The sequence below is a fragment of the Drosophila takahashii genome, chromosome 3R, assembly GCF_030179915.1.
Source record: "Drosophila takahashii strain IR98-3 E-12201 chromosome 3R, DtakHiC1v2, whole genome shotgun sequence".
NCBI lineage: Eukaryota > Metazoa > Arthropoda > Insecta > Diptera > Drosophilidae > Drosophila > Drosophila takahashii.
Genome location: NC_091681.1, coordinates 11332652 through 11358648, shown reverse-complemented (window position 1 = coordinate 11358648; position 25997 = coordinate 11332652). Strand labels below are relative to the sequence as shown.

The window sequence follows — 25997 nt, the reverse complement described above, 5'->3', positions numbered from 1 at the left end:
CTCTGAAGAATCTCCACCAACTTGCATAAATAAAAGACCGATAATTTATAATTAAATGTTTTATTTTTGAATAATACATCGATGGTTATAAAGGGATCTTCTTTTTGGACAAATTGTACAGACTATAAGTAGTTTCGATTGGACACTTTAAGTATTTAAGTACAAATGCTAAATTAGGCTTCGGTAGTAGGTGGTAGTTTAGCAAAGTCAATCCATATAATCCATGTTTGTGGGGCGGAATCACGAGTTACTTAATTTCAACAATTGCGTTAGACATGTTAAACTTTTTACTTAGACGATAGGACATATGTGAGAGGGATGAAAATGAAACGACGAAAGGAAGAACGAGTCGGAGTGCTGCTTTGCAAAGTATAATCGGAGTTTTCCTTCTCCGGCTGATCAGCAGGTTAATATAGGTAATGCGCCTCTAAATATGTGTGTATAAGTATGTTATAAGCGAGTTATATTTATAGGATTATGTTTTTATGTCGGTCTGAGGATGTGATGGTGAGTCATTAAATGCTTGGCAGCTGCTTCTGCTCCCGGGCACACTCCTCCCTCTACCAGAATCCGCCCGACGAGAATCCGCCAGGTGGGACTCGGCCCCGAGCCTCTCCGTTCGTGGCCGCTTGCTTGTTCGCCGGCTCCTTCGGCTGGCTGGGCGGGGCGGACTTGGATTCCTCCTTCTGGGTGGTCACCTCTTCGCGAATCTTCTCCACCACCTTGTTGGGATCGGTGGAGCCCATGCAGGCGTTGAGGTTCGAGGAGTTCTGTTGGTTGTACTTGGCTCGAGGAGCGGGAACGTTCACGTCAGGCTCCGAGAAGATGTTGGTGTGTCCGCCTCCCGGGGGCTTCAGCACGCGGCTGGAGGGACGGGCGCTGGAGGTAAGGCCAATTTTCAGCTCGGTGGATGTCATTTTGTCGCTGCTGGTTGTGGTTTCAGTGGCTGCAATGCATAACAATGAAAAGTGAATCAGATGCGGTCGGAAATACGAGTACCCTAGAATACAAATTCAGTCTCGCCACTTGCGGATGTGACGCCCGTCATCCGACATCGCCCCACTGGGGAAACTCTTTGTGGAGTGGAGTGAAAATGAGACCTTTCGTTCTGCCCTTCTGCCCCCTCTCAATAGTTTCTCTACACACAGAAATTCATCGCTTTCCTCTATCTGTTTTTGCTGCTTGCGTTCTCTTTAACTTTTTAACTTTGCCGTTAACTGTAATTGCGCGTTTTGTGGCTGTCGTTGTTGTTTTTGGCGTTGTTCATTTCTCCGTTTTGGTGTCAAGTATTCGCACAGTGGGCTTGAAATCTACTTTTTTAGGGAAAAAATCTAGTGTTAACTATAGTTTGATCACCACAAAAATGGATGATTATGTGAATATGCCTAATTATGAGTTATTTGTTAGTAAATTGATTAGGGCCACTTAAAGCATTTTATTGATTTGCTTACAGTAAAATGAGTTTCCTATTCATAATTACTAATTATTGCAAAAGTAATTTAAAGCAAATGCTATTAGATGTTAATTTAATTAATGGCCCAATCTTTAAAGGCCGTTGTCGTTTGACTAATAATAGTGATTTAGCATCCATCTCAAATCGTTTTATGGTGTATTTTCCCAATTATTCCTATCCAACATAAGAGATTTTCTGAATTTTTTCTAGCATATTTATAACTTTCTCACTGTGACTGTGTAGTGTTTTCCATCTATTTATGCTTCGCTCATGGCGAAAAAGAGGTCGCCGAACAGGCGATGACATCTGCAGCAAGTGCTGTAAAGCATTTGTAATGATGCGTCATCCGCTGGGGGAGGCACTTTACGCCCAACTTCCCCCGGGGCGTATCGCATTTGGGGTGGCTGTTGGCAACAACAAAAAACACAGGCCCCACACACTGGCAATTTTGTTGGGGCATGGGAAAACAAAGCAAAGTGAATGACCGCAGCGAGTCAAAGATCTTTAGATTAGACGGCTCTGTAGCGATTCCGATTCCCATAGTTGAGCGCTTTCCACCTGGGCAAAGCAAAACACTAGAGTACACTGGAGAAACGATTTTAAAAGTACTTACAACTTTACTCAACGTTTTCATATTTAAATAAATAAAACTTTTTATCTTTATTACTAATTTTCTCAATAAAAAATGCTGTGTATTTTTTGAACTTAAAATATGGACCTCTTTTCTCGCTGTGCAGAAAAGCAATAACATCGACTGATTGCCGTGTTCCCTTTCCACTGTACTTGTTGTTTTTGCTTCCATAGGGCTATGCCGGCTGACACAAACACACGTACAGGAGCAAATCACATTAACTGTGCCCGTGTGTTTGTGCTGAAATTATGAGTAATGAGCAATCTGGACATAACTCGAAATGGTGGGCCCCTCGCCTCGCCGACTTGTTGACTAAGTAAACATGGCCAAAACACATTAGACGGAATCCAGTTTCGGCAGAGACCTACTTAAAATGTATCTTCGATTAGACTTAAAACGGCGATGCACACGGAAACTGGCAGAGCAGAAAGAAAAAACAACTTTGAGAGCAGGCTACTGAAATTCGGTTCAAACTGCTTCCAGCTAGTTTTTTTAGGTGCATGCAATATCGCCCGACTAAAGCGAAACACACAAAACACGACCAACATGGCCGCCAAAAAGGAGGGCCGCCAAGAGACTCCGCCAGAGAGGGGGGCCCTAAGCAGCAGAAACAGGCAATCCTCCACTTCCACAGAGGATGTGTTATTTTTAATGCATATGGCAGCTGTGCTAAATAAAATTCAAAAGCAGCTGCACACACACACACACAGACAGCGCTTGCGCTTGGGGTACGAAATTCCATGACACAAGTGAAAATTGCTGGTCTGAAGTATTGATTTATTACGGCCCCTGGGATGGGCCAACTATCAGTGGGTCCAACCCCTCGAGAAGATCACAAGTCGCGCTTACCTTGAAAAATCCGGATCTCGCTTTTCGAAGCTTGTCAAGCTCTAACTAACGGAAATTGCTGTGGAAAACGACGCGACTGCCGACGAACGTTGATTTTCAAAAATGTGACAGTGTGGCTAGGTGGGATCTGAAAAAAACATCAAAATATCCATGCATCGGTATTTTTGAATACAAATAAATACCAAATAAATACTTACCAATTGTCAGCGCTCACTGGTTCCCCTTTCGGCCGCGAAGGCGCTTTGAAATGTTATTCTCTAACAGAAATGTTACTTGATGGTCTCACTAAAATGTACGCAGGGTTAGCGGAGACACATACCATGGGAATATGGTCACACCAAAATGTACGCAGGGTACGGTTCGCGTCTCGGCTAACCCTGCGTACATTTTAGTGAGACCATGCTGCCTTGCCTAGTATTTTTAGTGAGACCATGCTAACCACAAACAAAAGTAGAAAACCACGTTGTGGTGACACTGGACTTTTGTTGACAGATCTGGATCTGCCCGCAGTCTGCCACTTCGGTGCAGGTGAGCGAAATATTTCCCTGTGATCTGCAATATAATACGTATGTATATTAAATTAGACAATAATAACAATATTTTGTATGTACCTTTTAAGACCAACAAGCTGTTCATCCACGCGATGAATTAATAAAAAAAAAAATATGTACCTTTTAAACGCTGTCATAGTCCTCCCAAAATTTGAACAACAGTTCCTCCAGCCTGGAAATTGGCTCTCCTTTGCTTTGCTGTGTCGAAGCAGTGGATCGCCAGCGGGTAAGCCACCTCCACCAATAATCCGGACTGCCTCGACCAAGACGGCAATAGACTTCCAGCCAGCTTGGATCATATCGACTTAAAAATGGCAACGTCCTGTTGCCCGCGATGGCTTGGATCAATTTCAATTTCCGGTCTCCTAGTATAGTTGATAGTAACAAAAGAAAATAAAAGTATTATCTACCTGCCACGCCAAAGTTCCTTTCCTGAAATAGCATTGTAGAAATGCACAGAGTAAAATGTATTTTCGGTAGTAAATTGCCTCGTGTTCCGTTTTTTAATCTCTAAAGCATTTTTTTCACTACTTTTCCTGAGAGTTTGGCAGGAGCTATCTGGGCCGGTGACTCTTTGATGGAGGCGACTGTCAAAGGAGCTACCTTGGAGCCGCTGCTATTTGTCCCGGTTCCGTCCAGAGGAGCTACCTTGAAGTCCTCGTCAAAATGGAAGGGGCTGACTGCCAAAGGAGCTACCTTGGAGCCACTTGTCCCGGTTCCGTCCATAAGACCTACATTCTTGGAGCCGCAGCTACCGCCCATGATTTTCCCCTCTATCTCCAGATCAAGCCTTCGCATTTCAAGCTTAAGCATTTTAACCTTAAGCTGGGCCTTCTTCAGCTTAAGCTGGGCCCCTCCAGCTTTATGTTGAGGACTTTTCTTTTTAGGCACAGGCTTTTTAAGTCCATGACGATAAACGGTGACTGTAATTTGGCGAATAAGAATAGATGGAGGAGAATGTTTTCTGGAGATACCACGAAAAATAGCTAGATTCTGTGCTTTTCATTCGTTAAATTATTATATAATATAATATATATTCATATAATATATATTCAATTAAATATTACGTTTTTTATTTCATTTAAATAGGAATCTTTGCATGCAATATATAAACATAATTTCATTTTACAAGAATCTCTTAATATATATTATAGCTAAAAAATGTCAATTTTGAATTAGGGCGCCATCATTCTTTCTGGTCTGGTAGCTTCCATCTCTCCGTTTTTGTTTGGTCTGGTAGCACCAATCTCTCTCCTTTGTTCTGCTCCTTTATCAGTCTCCTTTCTCTTTCTCTCTCTATTCGGCCACGTGGAGGGCATTTTTAGCGGTCTGGCATCGCCCTCGTTCGATAAATCACTAGTGAAATAACGATAGAGGGCGTTGCCAGATCGATATAAATTTGGTATTTTTCTATAATTTGGTATCTGGTATTTTTAGTGAGACCATGCTAACCACAAACAAAAGTAGAAAGCCACGTTGTGGTGACACTTGACTTTTGTTGACAGATCTGCATCTGCCCGCAGTCTGCCACTGCGGTGCAGGTGGGCGGAATATGTATATTAAATTGGACAATAATAACAATATTTTGTTTTTTTTTTTTTGTATAATATAAAATTTTATTTAGACGTTGACCAACCAAATAAATGGTTAACAATATTTTGTATGTATTTTTCAACGTTGTCATGGCCCTCCCAAAATCTGAGCAACAGCTCGTCCAGTCTGGAAATTGGCTCTCCTTTGCTTCGCTGTGTCGATGCAGTGGATCACCAGCGCGTAAGCCACCTCCACCAATAATCCGGACTGCCTCGACCAAGACGGCAATAGACTTCCAGCCAGCTTGGATGATTTCGACTTAAAAATGGCTACTGCCTGTTGCCCGCGATGGCTTGGATCACTATAATGCTCGCCAATGGGTTGGCCATGAAGCTCCATTATCGCGAAAATTGGTACATTTTCTGTTTAGTATAAACGGAATTAATTCCAAATATTTAATGGATGATTTTATTAGAAAGAAAAATGTACAATAACGGTTATATTCAGAAAATCGCTGAAATTTTGTTGGTATTGCGCCCTCTCCATAAACTCCTGGATAATATGGTTAACCTATTCCAACACAACTTCGACTTGGGGTTCCTCCATATCCAATTTGAAAAAAGACTAATGCTCAGGAAACGCTGTGTCCGCGGTACCCCTCGACGTAGGCGAGCAGTGCATAAACTCGTGGATAGAACTCCCAACCCTCCTCGGTCAAGGTGTCTGCGTCCAGGGGACCGTTTAGAGCCATCATTGAGTTTATAAGGGTTTTCCATTTTTTTCCTATTTGCTCCAGAGTGTTGTTCGACATGAATCTAGGGTCAAACTTGTCAACTCCACTGGAGGCGAAAAATCTCTCAACCGCAGACTCCATGTAGTGCAGGTGGCGCAGGCTCTCTTCTAGCACCACGCCGGAGCTGGAGCGAGCGTTCATGGCATCCACCTCCTCCTCGAGGCTCCGTCTGATGTCGGCGAAAGCCTCATGGAAGGTCGACCGCCCAAATCGAACGTCGTACGCCCACTCCAAGGTCCGGTTCCGCACTCCGTGGGTATCCGGGAACCAATCCAGCAAGTGGGTTATGTCCCACAAGTGGGACACCGTCCATCTGCCCAGGGAGAAACTGTTCATCGGATTTCCGTCGGACACAAACGCCACCATGTAACGGGACAAGTTGTATTTGTCTAACCTTTCCATGATAGCCTCGAAGTGGAACTTGCAACGCTCCGAGCTATTGGCGGCCACATCGTCCACGTAGACGACCTGGAAGTACAGGCCGTCTACGGACTGGATGGCGAAGGTATTGCACTTCCATCCGATCTTGGGTGTGCTGCAAATCTAGAACAATGGTCGGGGGTCGGGTCAGGATAGCTATATACATTAGCCTCGCCTCGAGATATTACACACCTCGGGGGCGAAGAGCTCGTCGATATGCAGATAAAACGGCTTCGGGTCGTCCATGAGATCCCTCATCTGCTTCCTCAGATCCACTATTCCGTGGCCAGTGGCCACAGAATTCATCACCTGGAGCATCTGCTGGGCCATCTGGGACGGGATGCCCAGGATTGGGAGCACGACGTCGAGGAGACGGACGCCGAAATGTTCATTTTATAATATTACTACTCCCAAAAAAAAATCGACTGAAATCGCCCTTGGTTTTAGAAATTCGCCTATGAATTGGCTTTACTGGCGATTTTGTCTATATTAAAGAAAGTAGGTTTTTAAAATCAAAGACGTTTTTTCTAAAAGTCAAAAAAAAAATAGACTAATTTAAACATTTTTTACTAAAAAGTTAAAAAAATATTTCTTAGAATTTAGAAATACAGGTTTTCTAGAAAATAGAAATACGGTTTTTTGTGACGCCACAGTCTTAAAGGCTGTCCATATATTACGTAATCATCTAGGAAGGGGGGGGGGGGGGGGTCCCCCAAATGTTAACCATAGTGCAAATTTTTTTTTTTTGTATGAAGAATTGATTACATGGGGGGGGGGTCAAAAATCGACGAAATTGTGATTACGTAATATATGGACAGCCCCTTAGTGTTGTTTTTTTTTCGTTCTTGTTTGTCACCTTATTTGAATTTCCTTTAATTGACCACATGGGTGGTTTCAAATTGGAACTGTAATAATAACTGAAATGAGTGTACAAATTAAAAATTATAAATATAAAAACCCAATAACTTACTATTTTGAGAAAAACACATCTTGGTCGCCGCACCCGGGAATCGAACCGCTAACCGCTCGCCTCGCAGTTTGTAGTCAAGCACTCTACTAGCTGCGCCACGGAAGAATCACGTGAGGCGCTGTACAAAGTCTATTCACATTTTGTTCTCCTATTTTTACTAAAAATTTATCTGGCTCTCATCTGGTTATTCCTTTTAGTTGTTCATTTAATTTTGCTCTTAAATATTTATTGAATAATATTAATATTTATAAATTATTTATGGTTATTTAAAAAACTTAAAAATCATTTTTATCAAAATATAATTATTCATGAGTTAAAAAAAAATGGAATACATTTTTTTTATTAATATGTAAATATTAGTGTTAAAAGAAACAAGAAAGGAAGCTAGCTTCGGCCAGCCGAAGCTTATATACCCTTGCAGATCATTCCTATTAATTAACAAATCGCAAAAATGTTCAATTTTCTAATATTTCTCATTAATTTTCGATCGTTCCTATGGCAGCTATATGATATAGTCGTCCGATTTTGATCAAATTAAAATTGAAATTCGGAAATATTTAAAAAGAGTCATATCCTAGAGTAGAAGATAATACAATAAAAACCAAAGAAGCTAGAATTTATTTCCTATTACTTTTCCATTAATTTTCCGATCGTTCCTATGGCAGCTATATGATATAGTCGTCCGATTTTGATTAACTTAAAATTGAAATTCGGAAATATTTAAAAAGAGTCATATCCTAGAGTAGAAGATAATACAATAAAAACCAAAGAAGCTTGAATTTATTTCCTATTACTTTTCCATTAATTTTCCGATCGTTCCTATGGCAGTTATATGATATAGTAGTCCGATTTTTTAAAAAATTAATTCGAAATTCAGAAATATTTAAAAAAAATAACATCCCCAAAAGTAGAAGGTAATATTTCAAAAAACACCGAAGCTACAATTTTTTAAAGTTTTTTTTTCCGATTGTTCCTAAGGGAGCTATAAGATATAGTTGTCCGATCCGGTCGGCTCCGACATATATACTACCTGCAATAGAAAGAAGACTTTTGCGAAAGTTTTGTCCCGATAGCTCAAAAACTGAGAGACTAGTTTGCGTAGAAACAGACAGACGGACAGACGGACAGACGGACAGACGGACATGGCTAGATCGACTCGTCTTGTGATGCTGATCAAGAATATATATACTTTATGGGGTCGGAAACGTCTCCTTCACTGCGTTGCAAACTTCTGACTGAAATCATAATACCCTCTGCAAGGGTATAAAAATGATAAAAACTTGCAAAATTAAACTTAAGCATTTGGGCCATAGAATAACCATTTACCGAAAAATCATCTCGATCGGAGCAGCGGCTTAGATTTTTAAAATCAAAAAGTTATTTTTAAATGTAGCCCCCAAATTATGGGGGATATCGAAATTTCTTGTAGATTTCTAATTAGGCCTTTTCAAGACCAAAAATTCTGCAAAATCAAAATTTCGAAATTCCAACCATTTAAAAGTTAAGCTTAAGTACATCTAATGGTTTTTTGCTCTAAATATGGATATTGGAGCTGTTTGGGGCCACTGGGGAGACATGTCGGACCTTAGTGGGCGCCTACGCCCCCAATGAAATACTGTGAAAAAATTTGGCTACTCTAGCTCTTACGGTTTGGGCTGTGGTCGTATCCCCTTAAAAATCGGTCTTTCATTTTATAATCTTTAGAGATTTTTATACCCTTGTAGATGGTATTATAATTTCAGTCAGATGTTTGCAACGCAGTGAAGGAGACGTTTCCGACCACATAAAGTATATATATTCTTGATCAGCATCACTAGACGAGTCGATCTAGCCATGTCCGTCTGTCCGTCTGTCCGTTTCTATGCGAACTAGTCTCTCAGTTTTAAAGATATCGCGATGAAACTTTCCCGAAAGTCTTCTTTCTATTGCAGGTAGTACATATGTCGGAGCGAGCCGAATAGGACCACTATATCTTAAGGCTCCCATAGGAATATTGAAAGATATATAAGAAAATTCATTGTTACTTTGTAGGAAGTGGGCGTTTTAATTCTTGACTCTTTAAAAACAAAATTCAAAAATAGAAACGCTAAATCTGGAATCCCTGGAATAGCACCGAGTGAGCATTACTTTATCTGCAAGGGTATATAAGCTTCGGCTGGCCGAAGGTAGCTTCCTTTCTTGTTTTAATTTTTTTCGCGCTCAATATTGTTTAAATGATATCGATATCAGGGCGAATATAATACGAACGTTGATATCAAGATATCGATATTTTTGAATAAAAAGAAATACCAAATAAATACTTACCAAATGCCTGGTTCCCCTTTCGGCCGCAATGGCGCTTTGAAAGGTTATTCCCAACGCTGGACTTTTGTTGACGTTTCATGTTTTTCAGATTCAGGTGCAATCAGTCTAATTTTCATATCTCCGTATCACCGATTGATAACAAAGATGGGCAGTGACTGGGACGAGATCAAGCGCTTGGCGGCCGACTTCCAAAAGGCGCAGCTCACGTCGACGCTGCAGAAGTGAGTTTCGCCTGCAAACGCACACCCTTCCCATCTAATCACTTTCATCACCATCTTTTAAGGCTCTCGGAGCGAAACTGCGTCGAGATCGTCACGCTGCTGCTGGAGAAGCAGATGCTGGAGGTGGTGTTCACCAACGATGGCAAGGAGTACATCACCCCGGACCACCTGGAGCGCGAGATCCAGGACGAGTTGTATGTGAACGGAGGTCGTGCTAACTTGGTGGAGGTCAGCAAAACCCTCAATGTGGACTTGTCCCGAATCGTGGGCTTGGCCGAGCGGATAGCGGCGGAGAATCCGAGCATACACCTGGTCCTGGGACAGCTCATCGACGAGGACTACATCGGACACATTGCCCAGGAGATCAACGAGAAGCTGGCACTTCGGGGCGAGATTTCCATATCGGAACTGGCTTCCCAGTTCGACCTGCCGTCGGACTTCCTGCAACACGACGTGGTGGAAAAGCACTTGGGCAAAATCATCAAGGGTCGCCAGGATGCCACCAATCCGCGAGTGTTTTTCACGCAGGCCTACATCCAGCGTTGCAAGGCAAAGATTCGTGGAGCACTGACTGCCATTACCAGGCCCACGAACGTGGCTGTTATCCTGCAGCAGATCGGAGTGCAGGAGAAGATCTTCCACTCGTTGCTGGACGAGATTTCGCCAGCCGGCCAGGTGACCTCCAAACTGGCCAACTCCCAGTATGTGCCTCACATTTACGCCAAGACGCAGGCCGACTGGGTGAACTCCTTCTACAAGCAGAACAGCTTCCTTGAGTACGACGCCATCCAAAAGCTGGGCATTTCGGACGCCAAGGCCTACATCCGCAAGCAGTTCCCCAGCGAAGAGTTCCTATTTCTCAAGCGCGTGGCCCTGGGCGCTCGACTTGTAGAGCTCACTGTGGTCACGGCGCTGAACGAGTGCAGTGCCACCAAGCAGTACCTGGATCTGTCCACCATCCTTCCTTCCAACCTGTCGGAGGAGGACATCGAGGAGGTTTTCGGCGCTATCATGGCCCAAAAGCATAGCAATCCCAGCAACTTTGTTTACCTGGACAGCATCGGTGAGTACTTCACTGGAGTTCTAAATATGGACTTTAATACTTCTTATTATACCTCCAGTATTCTCGCAACCGTATCTCGCTCAGCTGGTTCAGCCGTGTCAGGCATTGGCAGAGGCTCAGGCAAAGGTGGCGATCGACAGCGGCGTCTACCAGCAGTACATCGTGGAGAAGACGCTGGCCCAGAAGGGAAACGTTTCGACCCAAGAGCTTGAAGAGGATGGCAAGGTGGACAAGCGCGACGAGCGAAGGAAGAAGGCTTCCTCTGGCAAAGCAGGAGGCGGAGCTCAAGGGCGCGAGACCAAGACAAAGTCCACAAAGAAGCACCAACGAGGCAAGGCTGCGGCTCAAAACGATAGTGATGATGAGGATGAGGTGCAGCAAGGTTCTCGAGGGGGCGGTGGAGGAAACAAGAAGGCAGTGAAGCCTTTGGAACTGGTCAAGACAGCCGACATTGTTAAACTGATCACTGCCAGCCTGGAGGAGGAGGGTTTGGAGCATTTGTCGAGATCTATTGCCGCTCTGTATACGAAGTAAGTAAAGCATATTGAATTAAAACGTTTAAAGCAAAAGCACAAAGTACAAACCAAAGTTATTATAAATTCATAATATTTTCTCACTATAGCCAATTTAATCAGACAGCTTTGGCTCGAGCCCAGGAGTTGTTCGAAGCTACACCGCAGACAAATCGCCGACAGACCCATGCTGCTATTCAGGATAGAATAAATACGCTGCTGATAGACATACGGCTTTACGAGAAGGGTTTGAAGCTCTTTCCCCAGGACACGCAAACCCAGTTGGTTAAATACCTGCTCAAATCCTTGGGCAATGACATTTGCAACGAACTTTCACTGTACGTGGCCAGCGAGTGCAATCTGACTGTGAAGAATACCAACCTAAATGTGGACCAGCGCAATAAGCTGGCTCAGGATTGCGATGCCCAGTACCGCGCTGCATTGCTGGAACAAAACAAGGCCCTGAACAAGACCATTGACGATTTTGAACTAGCCACGGAAGCGGTGCTTAAGAACTGTAGTATGATCATCAAGAAGGTGGACAAGAAGAAGGATCGCCTGCTGATCGCAGACCACAAGAAGAAACTGCAGGAACAGCTGCTCGAGTGTCAGGAGCCGGCACTGCTGCTGCATCTGGCCGCATTGATTCTTTTTACTACGATCAGTGGTAACATTTTACATGCGTCCGGAAAATTCGTGTCTGCCATCCTGCAGCACATTCGCGGATCTCTGAACGAGCCGCAGAACGCCTTGCTGCTCCGATATCACGGTGAGTTGCTATAGCTAATGAAATGCGGTTCTTTACTAAATACTTTGCATTCGTATCAGATTTGGTCCTACAAGTTCTTCAGGCAACACCGGACAGCATCGAGTCAAAGACCGCCCACGAACAACTGCAAGCTATGCAAACGGAAGTCGTCGAGTTGGCGCAGAATTTTACACGCGCTTCGGTTTCTAAGGCTGATTGAGGAGGCTCCCGCCTTGCCTGCTTGCTTCCCAAAGCATTTAGCTATATCTTTATTAAAATTGGTTCTGGTCCGTAATAGATTTTGAAATTGTTACATTTTCATAGTTTATAAATTGTTTTTATTATTGCTATGCATGAGAGTCGCCTAAATACAATCAGTAAAGATACAAAACGATGAGCCTTAAACAGAGTTCCAAACTTTATCACTTTCAAGGTTTATGTTCATAGGAAAACGATTTAGAATTGATTGGATTGGAAGGGCTTTTACTCAATTTAGTTTGGTAAGCTCAAGCTGGGCTTTAGAAAATGTCTTACTGAGCACTTGCTATTTATATACATGGTTTCGAGTCTTAAGATACAAGATTTGCTAACAAGACAGATATTTGTTGTGCTTTTCATGCGTTGTACAACGAGTATTTGATTGTTAGATTGATGTGAGCGGTAAGTGAACGGTAGTCCCTGCACTTTAAAAACTATGAAGTCTTTGAAGTATTTGTTTGGCCTTATCGCTGGATTGCCTAAAAAAGAAAAGGGAATTAATGGTTGTTAAATATAAAAAAGTGGATTTTATTTCTTACATAAAAACTGGATTGCTTGCATCACAGCTCTCTATAGTTTGTTTTATGTATCCTATAAAAAGCTCCAGGTTCTTGAGTGTTTCGCTGTTGGGCAATAACCAAACCGTCGGCAAAGTATTCACAATGATGTAAGCCTTATTGATGGCATCGTTTGGCGTGCAGACTCGCATAGCTAAGAGTAAGTAGCGATTCAACAATGCTCCTATAGCCAGCTCCCGCAGCAATTTATCAGCCAGAATGCCCTGCCAACTTAGAAAGTTGCGGAACAGCTTCAGGCCGCTGCAAAATTGACGCTGGAAGAACGACGTCTTCGCCTCTTGCACTCTGAATTAAATGAAAGGAAACGTCAACGTTGTGACTAACATTTTTAGAAAATTGTCTACTTACTGTTTAGGAAAGATGGGAATAAATACATCGTTTTCTAGGGCTAGCCGCATGCGTTCCATGATGGACTCAAAAAGTTTGTTAAGTTGCTTATTAGTCCCGCTTAACGGAAAGTCGCGGCCCAACCGATTGATGAATCCAACCAATCTGAGGGTCTGCGTGGTCGACAGAGGGTCCCAGCATTCCGTGACCAGAGCTACAAATTGATTAAACACTTTCTTACAGCCGTTTTCGTAGAAGAGGTTAGAAACTCACCGGTAACCTTGGGTAGCACAATCTTCTCGATGAGAGCCGGCACCAAATTTACATCCGGATCGCTCTTGAGCTGCTCGACAGTTTCATCTGGCTGGCAAGCATAGAGCATGCATGCCTGATACCACCGCATATTCTCTATATCCGCGTACTCATCCAGCAGAGGCGACCAAAGAACCAGTTCGTGGCGCACCAGTGGCGCCAATAGTTTTGGAAGGCACAGACTTACGAATGCATCCTGGTACGAGGACATGTCTGTCTTTCGCCATGCATAGAACTTCATAAGGATCAGCTCGATCTTGCTAAAGTCGTCGGTAACATCCTCAAAGGCCTCCACCGACTGGGATTCTATCTGCGCCGTGGCCGCCACGCTCTGTTCCTGCTGCTGGTCGGCGATCTCGTCGTCACTGGACATTCCATCCAGGTGGGAAGAGAGCAAGTCGTTACGCTCCCGCTCGCACCGGCGACGCGTCCTTCGACCCTCCCTTTCAGCGGCACGGCGTACTTGCTCTTCGTATTCTGGCGCACGACGGGAAGCAGCTGATGCAGGTTCTGAATAAAAGGAAATTTATTAACGTATTTCGATAGGAAAGGAACATCCTTTTCATACTTGCTGCCTCGGCAATTTCCTTGGCCTGATCCCGAACATCCTGCCGCCTTCTATTCACAAGATAGCGCTGGTTTTTCCCATACTGTTGCAGTGCCCGTTTCTCAAGATCGTTGATAACTGGTGTCTTTTCGGACAGGCAGTCTACCAGGTCATTCACATAGCACTTTACTTCCTGGTAGAACTTGTATTTGGCCGCCGCTGTTGGTGCGTTCTGCTGGCACTCCAGCTGCTGGAGCTTTAATGCCTTCAGTTCGATACTAATTCTCGCCATACTGGCGGTGTGATCCGCCGATCGCTCCTTAAGCTCGCTAAGACGTGACTGAATGGCGGCGAAAATTTCCTGTGGCGTTCTCAATGCCGTAGCTTTGGCCTTCTCCTTTTTGGTCTTGGCAGATGAGCGCACAGCTGCCGCTAAATTGCTGCGGTCGAGGGCATTCTTCGCATAGGCCTGCTCCAGCAAGGTGGATGTGGACTGCGGCGCCGTTAAATCTCCGTCATCCATGCCGGTTCCACCTCCGGGGGTTGTAGGTTTGATCATGAAACGGGAGAGCACGGTTTCGTGTTGCGAATGCACCAACTGGGCAGCAGTGACACCCTTGCGGATCTGCTGGTTCTCCCACTCGTTCATCTCGCGGTCAGAGTCTCCGTCGGTGGCTGCAGAGGAGTGAGCAAAGGTTAGCAATAGTTAACAAATATCACCTGTGTTTGGCCTGGCTCGGTTTCTGGCCGCGAATCGGACTGGGCCCCCTCTACATACAATCATTCTCGACGGCATAGAACTGCTCGCGCCGCTCTTCGCGCTCCTTGCGTCCTGTAATGTCGTTCATGTCCATGCGCTCCTCGTCATCCGATTGGTCGCCCTCAACGTCTTCGCAAGGCAGGCGGGTGCTCAGTTTGGCCGGCTCCTTGGGCTCCTCAACGGGTATGTAGTCGCCTGCACCTGGAATTGGCCACACAAATAGGTTAGCCTTTTTTCTAATTGTAGAAAATCGATCTTACCCTGCTCTCTGGCCCTTTGGCGACGTTTCCGGGCAGCGTGTATCATTGCTGCATCAGGAATGGAACCGCTCTCCAGCATCTGTTTCAAATGTTCCGGCTTGGAGAAGCGGTGCCGTGTCTTGTCGTGGCCACCATCCTCTGATTGCATGTCGTCTTCGTCGCTCACATCCTCCCGTCCGGCACAAAGGGCGGCCCGACCATTCAGAATTGCCTCAGGAGTTTCTGATTTCTTTACCACTAGCTGGGGGACAAGGAATAAGAACTATGTTATTGGGGATCTCAAGAGGATTTTGTTTAGAGTGTTGCTGAAGTATTCATGCTGCTTGTAAGGAAGGAAAACGTGCGATCATAGTCGATGGTGGGAAAAGTACCGGTTTTATAACTAGGTAGATAGAGGGCTTTGTAACTAATACATGGCTAAAATAACTTTAGGTGTGGTAAATATTGTTAAGTCTTGGCCATTCAAAATATTTTGTACATTTCCATTTGTAAAGTAATTGATTTACTACCTAGATACTTCCCATCACAGATTACTTAAAACGGCAAACAAATCAATGTCTAGCTACTTGTTTTTAACAACGGCCATAAAGCCAACAAATTAATCTAAACTCTAAATACACATTTAAACTCATTCAAGCTAGTCGTGTAATCTTTGCTCCTAATCATTCTACGATAATTTAGTTGTAATTTCTGATGTTGAAAATTTCGTTAAACGGTATTATGGTAGAAGAAATTGAATAATAATAACCTTACCACAAAGTCGTCTGTGCGTATTTCGGTTTGGATCATATGATTATCACTTTTTTTACTTTTACTCTGATCGCTGGCACTTTTATATCTGCCAGCATTGGCAGGATTCGAGTTGGAATTGGCAGGACCCACAGATGGTCCACCGGACGACTCTAAATGCTGTGTACTACCATTCTCGCCACCGGGATGTCCGCTGTTTTCCGCCCGCTCCTCGCGCTTCTTCTTGCGGCGCTCCTTGTCCAGCATGCGCATCACTTTCTTGCTGTGCGACGATTTCCGCACCTGGAACACCTCGCCGTCGTCCTCTGCAAGGACGCAAGGGGGTTGCGGATTAGGAACCCTTCTGATCATTGCATCCCGCCATAACTCACCATCATCAGCGAAGCTGAGCAGCGCCTTCGGTTTGCTGCTGTCCTCCTGCGGCTTTATGGCCTTCCGGCTCTTCTCTTTGTCCCTCTTTCCGGAAATTATGGGAGGCGGAGGCGCCTCCATTTCGGCGTCCGGGTCCAAGGATGTCCCGTCCTCCTCCTCGTCCGCGTTGCTGGAGAACACGCGACGCTGGATTTTCTTCGGCTTGCGAAAAAGCGACATTTCCCACGCTGCAGCTGCTGCTTTGGGATTTGTTTAATCAATGAAAACTCGGAAGAAAAGCGAATTTTCGCAAAAGTTCTTCTTCTTGCTGTCGTATTGTAATAGTGATGGAACTTGAAATATATCGTGCCCGTGAGTTCCGAGTAGAGGTGGAAAGGGCACGTTGTCTCTTTAGTTCCGATTTATAAATATTAGGGGTATTCCCTAAATTGATTAATTGTTGAATTGGTCAGCTGTTCCATACAAATTTCATTTTTAGAAATTTAATCAACTAAAAGACGTGCTTTGACATATTTTAGTTGCACATGTTCGCATTAATTTGTAGTTCTTCTTAGCTTATTATTATTGCTATAGAGTGTTTCAAATGGAATTAAATATGTTTTAGTTCTGAAAAATCTTACCTATTTGAAAATTTAACAGGAGCTATCTTGAGTCGTTACGTTAAATTCTGACATGTTCCGTTTAGTTTGTAACATTTTAACGTATGACAGATTTAAATTTTCTTTAAAAATTTATTACCCCAGGCTAGCATCAATAAGAGCTGGTAATACTGAAATATCGGCAGATATGTACTTTATTTGTTCATCCCTATATACGCACAACTCCCATCACCAATCTTGATTTCGGCGTTTAAAAACAGACCAAACTTGTCGTTAATTTATCGGTGCTTTGGGCCACAGAATCTCAACAATGGGCTTAAAAGGTTGTGAAATACAATTGGATAATCCGTGGAACACCTACTACGCGGGTCAGACCGTCAACGGTCAGGTGATATTTACATTTGACTCGCCCAAAAAAGTTCGAGGTAAGTGCAAATGAAATTACTTTTGTGGGCAGTGCAAGTAAATGTTAATTAAAAACCCAGATGCGTTCTATTAGTCATAGAAGTGACACACCTTTGTTTGGGTCAGTGATTAATTGATGTTTTGGGTATATAAATATAGCACACTTATCTATATTATGTATAATGTGCAGTTGTCGTTTTTCTTTGTTGCATTACTAAGATTTCCTGTAAATCCTGTCACCAAAAGCCGGTGCCCACCCAAAAATGTGGGTTGGTCTTTTAGTTTTTAAACGACCTTGTTTTCACTTATAGCTTAAGGCTGTTGACCCTTTCAAATAAATGCACTTTCTCCTCTTCCCAGTTGGGCGATAACAAACTATAAATAGCTGCATGTGTGAACACAAAAGAAAGTAAATAAATAGATTTGAAGGGGGTATGTAACTTACGAATGTGACAAACATTCCACAAATTTTGAGGCCACCAAACACGGGTGAGCGATGCTGTCTGGTGGCGATGATGTCATCCGTTGTATATGCCGCGACGAGCTTTTCATATTATTTATAGCTAAAATTAAACAGCAGCAGTGACGTCGTAGATTGTCATTCGGTAAATACAGCCACTTGTTCCCCGTAGGAATCATCATCCGCTTCCTGGGAGAGGCCAACACAGAGTGGACAGAGGAGAAGAATGTGACCACCAGCGAGGGAAAGACGGAGAACGAGGTGACTCAACTAAAGGGCCATGAAGAGTATTTCAAGATCCAGTACTATCTGCTGGGCGGGAAGAACAGTAAGTACACACAAATTTATAAAAGACTTTTCCTAGTATCTTCTTATGACGAGATTTACCATGTCACAGTCTTATATAGTTTTTAAGGTTCAGATCGACTTAACTGTAGATCCGGTCCAAATTTTAAATTGTACACGAAATAAGTGATATTTTTCGTAAATTAAAGTGCAATAAAATTTTAAAGGAGTACAGACTACAGAAAAAATATATGTGATTTTAAGGATAAGTACAAATTAAATATTATACCTATTTCTCATCAAAACATCATTAAAATAATTGTATCCAAGCTAACATATTTTTCATCGAATTTTTAAAAAGCTGATTGTATACAGAACTATAATATTTAAATAAATAATGGGCTTTTTATAAAACCAAATTGAATTTGTTAGAGAATCCCTGATCTTGAAAGCGTTTAAATTTAGTTAAAAACATTAATCACTTATGTAATACCTTTAAAAAAAAAGCTTATGAACCGCGATATGTACGCCCGTTCTTTGACAACCTATTGACCCTTTGCTTTCATACTGCGCGTTCGGGAGTATATTTAGGGTGCCAGGACAAACGGGTATTAGTGGGCAAATGTTCGAAGTCCTTCAGCAGTGTAAAAGATTGTCCCAAGAGTAGGAAGAATACGATCCCAGCGGTCAGAAATTGTCAGCGAAAGAAACGAACTAAATGATTTTTTTTTGTGGAATATTTTAGCAAGGCAAATACGCTCTTATCAATTTAGAATTGCAATAAAGTCAGAACTATATATACCCAAACGTAGTACGGATGGTGATAACTAATTAGTAATTATATATAGAAGTTTTCACAAACATACTATAATTTGTTAATAAGAATGCTCGAGATCTACTGCTTAAACTACGGAATTGTAAAAAAAGAAATTTTAGACTAAAATTATTCCGTTTCATAATGATTAAATTTAATGAAAAATGCCAAATATATTGAAAGAATTTAAAACATTTTGGAGCTATCGTGTCCACCGGCTTCAAAGCCGTGGTTTCGAGAAAAACGCCCAGAAGACCTTAAAACGATTTACTTTTCAGTGGAAAGTTTCCACCAGTAAGGATGACAGCATCTTTTTTCTGAGGCTTTTATAATTTGTAAGTACTAGATCGACAGAAATTACATTTTTGCAATTTATAATGCATAGTTTACGTATTACAATAAATTTTGAATTTACTTAAAGACATAAAACTCTAATGTAACGCCGTCTGCTACTTGTAAAAGAACGTTTAAAAGTCCATTATGGTCTGCGATTTAAACGAGTGTTCGTTGACTCTTGTGCTCTCTTTCTCCATTCGGGGCGTTCGTGGGTATAATAAGGGCGCAATTCCTGGACTATTGTGTAGGAGTCTTGAAAATCCGATGGATTGAGCTCCTGCGGCAGGGTATATGATTGTCCCAAGAGCAGGAAGAATAGGATCCCAGCGGTGAGGAATTGTGATTTCATCGTTGTCAGCGAACGAAACTAACTAAATGATTGATTCTATAGAACGTTTGAACAAGTCAAAATAGCTAACTAATGTAAGTCAGAGCTATATACACCCAGAAAACAAAATGGACTAAAAAGGGGCCTAATTACCTAAAATTTTAGGAAATATGGCCAGAAAAACGCGCCAAGGCCATGCATTACCTAAAATGTTGTCCATGTGGACTATATTTTGTACGCAGTCTTGAATTTATTTCTGGTAATGGTTACCTAAAAAAATGGCTAGTGGACTAGATTTTTAGGTCAGAATTACCTAAATATTAGGTATTTAAAAAAAAGCTAGGATTTTTACTATTGATAGTAACATATTTGATTATTTTAATTGCTTATATTGTATTATTCGGAAAAGCAAATATTTTATCTTTCTGAAAAAACAATCACTTTATTTTGTCCTCGGTGGGAATCGATCCCGGGTCTTCTGCGCGAGAGTCCAATAGGCTAGCCTCTGGTCTACGGAACTACTTAAAGGCCCTGCGGCAAAACCAAAGCCTGCTTCAAGGGGCTCAGGCGAATTCTATTTTTAGAATAGGGCACTATTACCTTAAAAGTAGGAAAATAGTCCACGTAGGTATTGATTTTATATATTGAAACTTTTCCATCACTAGCTTTAAGAAAAGTCTAAAAAATTTTTTAACATTAAACTTAAAAAACCGAATAATTTGTTTATTAATATTAGGGACCAATATTTGTATTAAGTTGTGAGTGATAATCGACTTTAAATTATTCCTAAATTTTAGGTCTTATGGACCAATTTGAAGGTTACGATGGCCTATAAAAATCTCTTTAGCTTTACCTAAAAAGTAGGAACATAGTCCACATGCTAATATTTTTAGGTAACCCATTACCTAAATCTGAAATTTTAGTCTATTTAAATTTTTTAGGTCATACGTTACCTAAAAAATAGTCCCACATTTCTCTGGGTGTACATATACTAAAACGTTGTACCAAAGATAACTGGATGTGTGCGGAAGGTGATACCCTAGCGTGTATAAATGTGCCACAGATTAGAAGTTAATATAAACAAGTATAATCGGGCCAATTAAATCAGAATATATACAAAAAACGACTAATAGGTATATTTAAGAAGTTATAAATACTTATTTAACAATGAAGCTAATTATAAATTACAATTTTTCAGGTTCTGAGACAGAACTTCCGCCTGGAACTCATACTTATCCATTTACCTGTGCCCTTCCGCCCAATCTTCCCTCCTCCTTTGAGGGTGAATTCGGCCACGTGCGCTTTACCATTAAGGTGACGCTTGATCGTCCCTGGAAATTCGATCAGGACATGAAGATGGCCTTTACAGTCATAGCACCTGTCGATCTGAACCTCAATCCACGCGTCAAGGAACCTTTTAAGCTTGAGCTGGAGAAGTCCTTCTGCTGCTTTTGCTGTCGCTCGGGACCGCTGGCCGTTATCACGAGCATACCGCAAACAGGATTCGTTTCGGGCCAGATACTGCCTATCACCTGCGAGGTGGACAACACCAGCAATGTGAATCTCACCGCAGTGAAGTTTGAACTGCGCAAGCTGGTCACCTTCCACACGAATCAGCCTCGGAGCGAGAAGCGTGAGTCCAAGGTCATCATAGCCAACTTGAGTGTTGGCCCAGTCAATGGAGGAGAGTCGCGCACATTCACGCAGCAACTGGAAATTCCGGCGCTGCCACCGACCAACCTTCTCAACTGCGGGATTATCGCTTTGGACTACGACCTGCACGTGGAGTGCGATGTCAGCGGTCCGCACCGCAATCTCACCGGCAAGGTCCCAATCACCTTGGGCACCATTCCATTGGCTGGAGTAAGGCCACCCACCCAGTTTACAGATGCTCCTTCGGCCGTCCAGTCTGAGGATCCATCGCTGGCGCCCACACAGCCAGTAAGTCCGGCCAGTCCCCCGGGCGGCGATGGCGTGGGTGGTGCACTGGGATGGAACGTGGCTGACAGCACTGGTGGTGGTGGTTCCCTGTATCCCAATATACGTGAGTATGAATTCTTCTCTATAAACTAATAGAAGGGCTTGAAAAATGCGAATTTGTATTCCTGCATCAATCAACGTCAATTTTGTTCACAGTCTACTTTCTTTGTCTTTTGATTTTCTAAATCAAACTTTATAATACAATAGTATTTTTTACTAGAAATCTTCCTAATGTAAGTAAATTTACTAGAAAGTTGTACAAATTGTTAGAATTTCATTTATTTCGACATTTTATTTATTTGTTTTTTTTTTTAAAAAACAAAAAGTAAGTAAGTAATGAAAAGTAAAGACAGTTAAACCCGAACAACTTTGAAGCCAAAAACCATAGGGGAGGATTCTGTAGGTTGGTACACCTTTTGTTTTTAATCTGCCATTTCGACATTCACTTATGAAACTTTACGCATTTGGTACTAATCGAAAGGTTAGTCTATAAGCTTAATAAAAAACACAAAAAAAAATTTTATTTCTTAGGGAAAACTGAAAAAATATTTTTTTTGAAAAGTCCCAAAAAACGACATTTTGAAAAAGAGGTCTGTAAGTTGAGACACTTTTAAAAGTCAATAATACTCACACAAAAAGTACTCCAAACTATAAGGAACTATTTATTTATGTTAATTTCATCAATTTTAGTTCATACTAAATTATTTCCCATCCATTTTTTAAGAACTTAGACCAAATAACAATTAAAATCAAAAGGCTCTTTGAACATTCACTTTTCCCCTAATATCAAAGAAATGTACTAGGCAGAAAGCGACCTCTGTTGGCCTAAGGCCTTTTTGTATGAAAAACGGGTGTCTCAACTTACACAAAATAGGATGTTTCGGGAAAAAATTAATAGCTTTTGTTCTGACTGTCACATTAAGCTGATTCTTTTTTTTATTAGTTAACAGTTAATATACTAATGTTTTAAATCTCTTACCAAGTTAATTTAAGGACGTTATTAATTTTAAATGGAATTTTGAAAAAAGTAGACAAAAACTTTTTTGGTGAAAAATGGTACACGACTATCACAGCTTTAATCTGGCTAGAGCCTGGCTTATAATGTTTTCCCCAAAAGTTTTGTCACTAAAAAGGACTACAAAAAAAAATAAAAACAATTTTTTTAGTGGATAAGTTTTGAGAAAATTGAGTGTCTTAACTTACAGACCGTCCTAACCTACAGACCTCTCTCCTATATCCGATAATAAAATCGTTTCATTTCGTTAGCTTTTTATTGATATACTAAGCTTAAATTAAATTTGTTTTTGAAGCTCTTCGAGCTTATTAACATATGATAAAACTCTGTACTAATAAAGTTTTATAAATTTTTGCAGCGCCCCCACAGTTTGTGGAGACCCAGTACAAGGCGCCGACCATCGCTGGACGCGACGACTCTGAGCATACGCAGATAATCGGTGACGGAGCCTTCGCTCCCCGCTATCCGACCTTCCAGTTCAACAATGCCACTGCACCGCCAGCGAACCAATGAACGAATCTCTCAAACAATGATATTCTACAATAGTTAAACTTTTACGCGAGCTCACAACAGAGCGAATTGTACTCAAATTTTTTTTCTAGTTGCCTCTGGAAGTTTGATGACTAAATGATATAAGATATGGGGTATTGAAGAGGAATCTTTTCTTTCGTAATTTTGATCGGCTTTGCATTTATTGAATAAAAGCTTTCCGTCCAAAAAGAAAGCACAAACTGCTGCAGTCAAAAGGTGAACTTGCAAAAAATAATAAGATATAATTTGAATTCAGTTTTTAATGTTATATTCGTTATAGTATACCTACATACAAATATATTTTTAATAATTGAAACCATTACTTGATTAATTAGTGGAAAGTATCAAATCTGTCTTGGATCCAATCTAAAGATTGTTATTGTTATATATACCTGTTATTTTTGTACTTTAGGGACTTAAAAGAAAAAATTTTATTCTTTACCCTTTTGACTGCATCTGAATAAACAATCGTATATACGCACAATTTAGTCAATTCCGATTCAAAAATGCAATTACGCTGCTCAAAATTATTTTTCTCATTTTATAAGCCAGCAATAGTGCCTGAAATTGATGTACGACTATAATCGTAATAAAACACAAAAATTAAAGAAGAAGAATGGTTACGAGGGCACAGCCAAAGTTGTTAACTTTGCGGAACTAAATTTTGATGGGAAATCTGAGAATTTAGAACCAAGGTACTTGTACAACTTCTACTTCTTCTTTTTCTTGCAGTACTTCTCCAGTTCTTTGGCCTTCCTGGCTTTCTTTTCGCACTTGCACTGTTCCTTTAGAACAATTTTTTTGCATTTGGCCTGTAGCGCCTTGATTTTCTTTTTCTTTTGTCTTATCTTGCTTTCGGCTAGCTTCTTGCATATCTGGAAGAGTCGGTTGGGATCCTTGGGTGGTGGAGGTGGGGGAGGAGGTGTTACTGCAGCTTTGGGTGGTGGAGGGGGTGGGGCTGCAGCTTTGGGTGGAGGTGGGGGAGGAAGAGTAGCAGAGACTTCCTTTTTGACCTCCTTTTTGAGTTCCTCCTTAACTGCGGTTTTTGCCACTTTCACAGCTTCGCCGGGGCATTCTATGGGGCATTCTTCGACTTCTTCTTCGAATTTGTATTTTGCGCATACGTCAACTTTCTTTGGTTGTTTCTGTTTATTGACTTTTTCGCACATTTTTTTCTTTGCGTTCAGATCGTTTTCAGCTTTTCTCTTCGCCTCCTGAGCTTCTCGGCAGGCTTTGAGCCTGGCGGCCTCTTCTCTTGCCGCCTTTTCGCATTCTGCCTTAGCTTTGGCGGCCTTATCCTTTTTGGCCTGTTTGCGGCACTTTTGAATTGCGGCGACTTTCTTGCACTGCTCTTTCATTTTCTTGAACTTGGCCTTTTCGGCAAGGGCCTTGAGTCTTTTCTGAGCGGCCTTCGCCTTCTGCCGCTGCTCCTTGGCCATCTTGGCACACTGTCTCTTTATTTCGCACAGATCCTCTTCCGGCCCTTTTTTCGCCTCCTCCTCGGCACGTCGTCTTGCCTCCTCTTCTGCCCGCCTTCTCTCTTCTTCCGCTCTCTTCCTGGCCTCTTCCGCTCTTCGGGCGCATTCCTTCCTTTCTTTCTCCTCGCGACAGGCTTTCTTAATGGCCTCTATTTTGGCCAACTTTTCACAGTTGAGTTGATCGGCCAATTTCTGGATTTGTTTGTTTAGCTTTTCCAGCTCTGCCTCTTCGTCGGGGCATTTCTTGCTTTTCTCGCCGCCTTCCTCTTCTTCCCCTTCCTCTTTGTCCGCCGTTTTCTCCTCTTCGTTCGCTTCGTCCTCACTTCCTCCTCTTTCTTTTCTGATGCACTTCAGGCACTGCTCCATTTCCGCCTTTTTCTGACATTTTTTCGCCTTGTTCGCTTTCTTGCACTTTTTCATTGCGGCCTTTTCTCTGCACTTTTTGAGCTTTTTTTCGGATTTGAACTGTTTGCACCGCTTTTTGAGCTGCTCCTTGTCGTCTTCCCCATCATCACCCTTTTTTCCACCACCCTTGCCACACTTTTTCCCCTTTTTTTTACCCACACTCTTGCCTCCTCCGCATCCATTTTCGCATCCATCGGCGGAGCTGGCTGTTTCGGGATTAACTTTCCGTTTCAAGGACATTTCAAGGTCGGAGAACTCGGCATTGAGCATTCTTTGCTTCAGCAGCTGCTCCAGATCCCCCAGGAATGCACATCGCAACGGCTGATCGGGTCGTGGGCAATGAAAATCACTGGTGCCTAAACAAAAAAAAGAAACTTTAAAACTGTAATATGAAACAGAACCAATCATCTTGACATATATTGGTCAAGTTGTTAATTTGAATTGGTATAACCTCAGTAATAACCCACCTTCTTGGGAAATCTCATTTCGCAGTCTTAGCGGCGCTCTCCAATAGTCCTGGTTCGATTTTTGAACAGCTTTCAGGTCCTCGTCGAGTGTTACTGCGTTATACATCCAGATGGACCTGCAGCAATTGCAGGCCCGGAAACAAGCATCCGGGTAGTGGCACATAGCCAATGAGGCTCGTTTTAACATAATTCCTTTTAATTTTGCTGCTAAAAGTCAACGGATAATTTTAAAGCCAAAAGACTCTTTTGAAAAGAGTTAAACTAAAAAGCTATGAAAATTTTGACCCGATCTGCGCCATGATATTCCTTAAACTGGAAAATAATTACTCTGAATTTGACGTTATTATCGAAGTTATTTAAAATAACAGTTATTTGTGATTTTTATTTTAAAAGGCCTCCTGAGACTTGTACAAGTTTTAATCAACAATTTAATTGGTTTTTATGCACTTTATAGACATAAACAAATAACACTTTATTTGCTTTCCAGATTTGTTGAAATGCAAGAGTAAAAAGAACGTTATTTTTGACGTTTAAAAACAAATATCACAGTAGTCTTTTTAAAATAAAAATCACAAATAACTGTTATTTACGGTCCCTGGTCTAAAATCAATCGAAAATACAGCACTGACACGAAATCGTAGAAAATCCAAATCACGAACCATTTCAAGTTTTCCATGATATT

General features: G+C 41.9%; 5 protein-coding genes across 7 annotated transcripts; 2 read left to right on the top strand and 3 right to left on the bottom strand.

Annotated features, from left to right (window-relative positions):
• Positions 1 to 44: 44 nt before the first annotated feature.
• LOC108063286 (uncharacterized) lies at positions 45 to 3060 on the bottom strand. The gene is made up of 2 exons (XM_017150348.3): positions 2934 to 3060; positions 45 to 946 (listed from the first exon to the last, which is right to left on the bottom strand). Exon 2 carries the CDS (start codon positions 915 to 917, stop codon positions 561 to 563), a length of 357 nt encoding a protein of 118 aa, XP_017005837.1. The 5' UTR covers positions 918 to 946; positions 2934 to 3060; the 3' UTR covers positions 45 to 560.
• Positions 3061 to 9557: 6497 nt separating this feature from the next.
• Ufl1 (UFM1 specific ligase 1) lies at positions 9558 to 12457 on the top strand. Its single transcript, XM_017150345.3, has 5 exons — positions 9558 to 9725; positions 9788 to 10788; positions 10847 to 11318; positions 11411 to 12069; positions 12129 to 12457. The coding sequence occupies exons 1-5, from the start codon at positions 9649 to 9651 to the stop codon at positions 12266 to 12268; spliced, it is 2349 nt and encodes a 782-aa protein (XP_017005834.2). The 5' UTR covers positions 9558 to 9648; the 3' UTR covers positions 12269 to 12457.
• Positions 12458 to 12510: 53 nt separating this feature from the next.
• Positions 12511 to 16958, bottom strand: LOC108063282 (PAX3- and PAX7-binding protein 1). Of its 3 annotated transcripts, XM_017150343.3 has the most exons (10): positions 16833 to 16958; positions 16212 to 16779; positions 15844 to 16145; positions 15091 to 15331; positions 14849 to 15031; positions 14092 to 14745; positions 13485 to 14033; positions 13233 to 13425; positions 12846 to 13169; positions 12511 to 12785 (listed from the first exon to the last, which is right to left on the bottom strand). In XM_017150343.3, the coding sequence occupies exons 2-10, from the start codon at positions 16429 to 16431 to the stop codon at positions 12734 to 12736; spliced, it is 2718 nt and encodes a 905-aa protein (XP_017005832.2). In that variant the 5' UTR covers positions 16432 to 16779; positions 16833 to 16958; the 3' UTR covers positions 12511 to 12733. The 3 variants fall into 3 exon arrangements, with proteins under 3 accessions (XP_017005832.2, XP_070072526.1, XP_017005833.2); XM_070216425.1 differs by lacking the exons at positions 16212 to 16779; positions 16833 to 16958 and having other exon boundaries at positions 15839 to 15978; XM_017150344.3 differs by lacking the exons at positions 12511 to 12785; positions 12846 to 13169; positions 13233 to 13425; ... (1 more) ...; positions 14092 to 14745; positions 14849 to 15031 and having other exon boundaries at positions 15194 to 15331; positions 15839 to 16145.
• Positions 16959 to 17101: 143 nt separating this feature from the next.
• On the top strand, positions 17102 to 23582 carry LOC108063289 (arrestin domain-containing protein 17). The gene is made up of 4 exons (XM_017150353.3): positions 17102 to 17236; positions 17849 to 18004; positions 20638 to 21483; positions 22793 to 23582. The coding sequence occupies exons 1-4, from the start codon at positions 17122 to 17124 to the stop codon at positions 22945 to 22947; spliced, it is 1272 nt and encodes a 423-aa protein (XP_017005842.2). The 5' UTR covers positions 17102 to 17121; the 3' UTR covers positions 22948 to 23582.
• On the bottom strand, positions 23478 to 25637 carry Mst84B (Male-specific transcript 84B). The gene is made up of 2 exons (XM_017150352.3): positions 25316 to 25637; positions 23478 to 25204 (listed from the first exon to the last, which is right to left on the bottom strand). The coding sequence occupies exons 1-2, from the start codon at positions 25500 to 25502 to the stop codon at positions 23676 to 23678; spliced, it is 1716 nt and encodes a 571-aa protein (XP_017005841.3). The 5' UTR covers positions 25503 to 25637; the 3' UTR covers positions 23478 to 23675.
• Between the last annotated feature and the right edge of the window lie 360 nt (positions 25638 to 25997).

Bases quoted from the DNA above. Each gene is read 5' to 3' on its own strand.
- LOC108063286 (XM_017150348.3), bottom strand. From the start codon at position 917: ATGACATCCACCGAGCTGAAAATTGGCCTTACCTCCAGCGCCCGTCCC.
- Ufl1 (XM_017150345.3), top strand. From the start codon at position 9,649: ATGGGCAGTGACTGGGACGAGATCAAGCGCTTGGCGGCCGACTTCCAA. The intron at 10,789-10,846 runs GTGAGTACTTCA...TTATACCTCCAG, and splicing joins TGTTTACCTGGACAGCATCG to TATTCTCGCAACCGTATCTC. The intron at 12,070-12,128 runs GTGAGTTGCTAT...CATTCGTATCAG, and splicing joins CTTGCTGCTCCGATATCACG to ATTTGGTCCTACAAGTTCTT.
- LOC108063282 (XM_017150343.3), bottom strand. From the start codon at position 16,431: ATGTCGCTTTTTCGCAAGCCGAAGAAAATCCAGCGTCGCGTGTTCTCC. The intron at 14,746-14,848 runs GTATGTAGAGGG...ACTCCTCTGCAG, and splicing joins CTATGCCGTCGAGAATGATT to CCACCGACGGAGACTCTGAC. The intron at 12,786-12,845 runs GTAAGAAATAAA...TTTCTTTTTTAG, and splicing joins GCAAGCAATCCAGTTTTTAT to GCAATCCAGCGATAAGGCCA.
- LOC108063289 (XM_017150353.3), top strand. From the start codon at position 17,122: ATGGGCTTAAAAGGTTGTGAAATACAATTGGATAATCCGTGGAACACC. The intron at 18,005-20,637 runs GTAAGTACACAC...ACAATTTTTCAG, and splicing joins TCTGCTGGGCGGGAAGAACA to GTTCTGAGACAGAACTTCCG. The intron at 21,484-22,792 runs GTGAGTATGAAT...AAATTTTTGCAG, and splicing joins TTCCCTGTATCCCAATATAC to CGCCCCCACAGTTTGTGGAG.
- Mst84B (XM_017150352.3), bottom strand. From the start codon at position 25,502: ATGTTAAAACGAGCCTCATTGGCTATGTGCCACTACCCGGATGCTTGT. The intron at 25,205-25,315 runs GTGGGTTATTAC...TTTTTTGTTTAG, and splicing joins AAATGAGATTTCCCAAGAAG to GCACCAGTGATTTTCATTGC.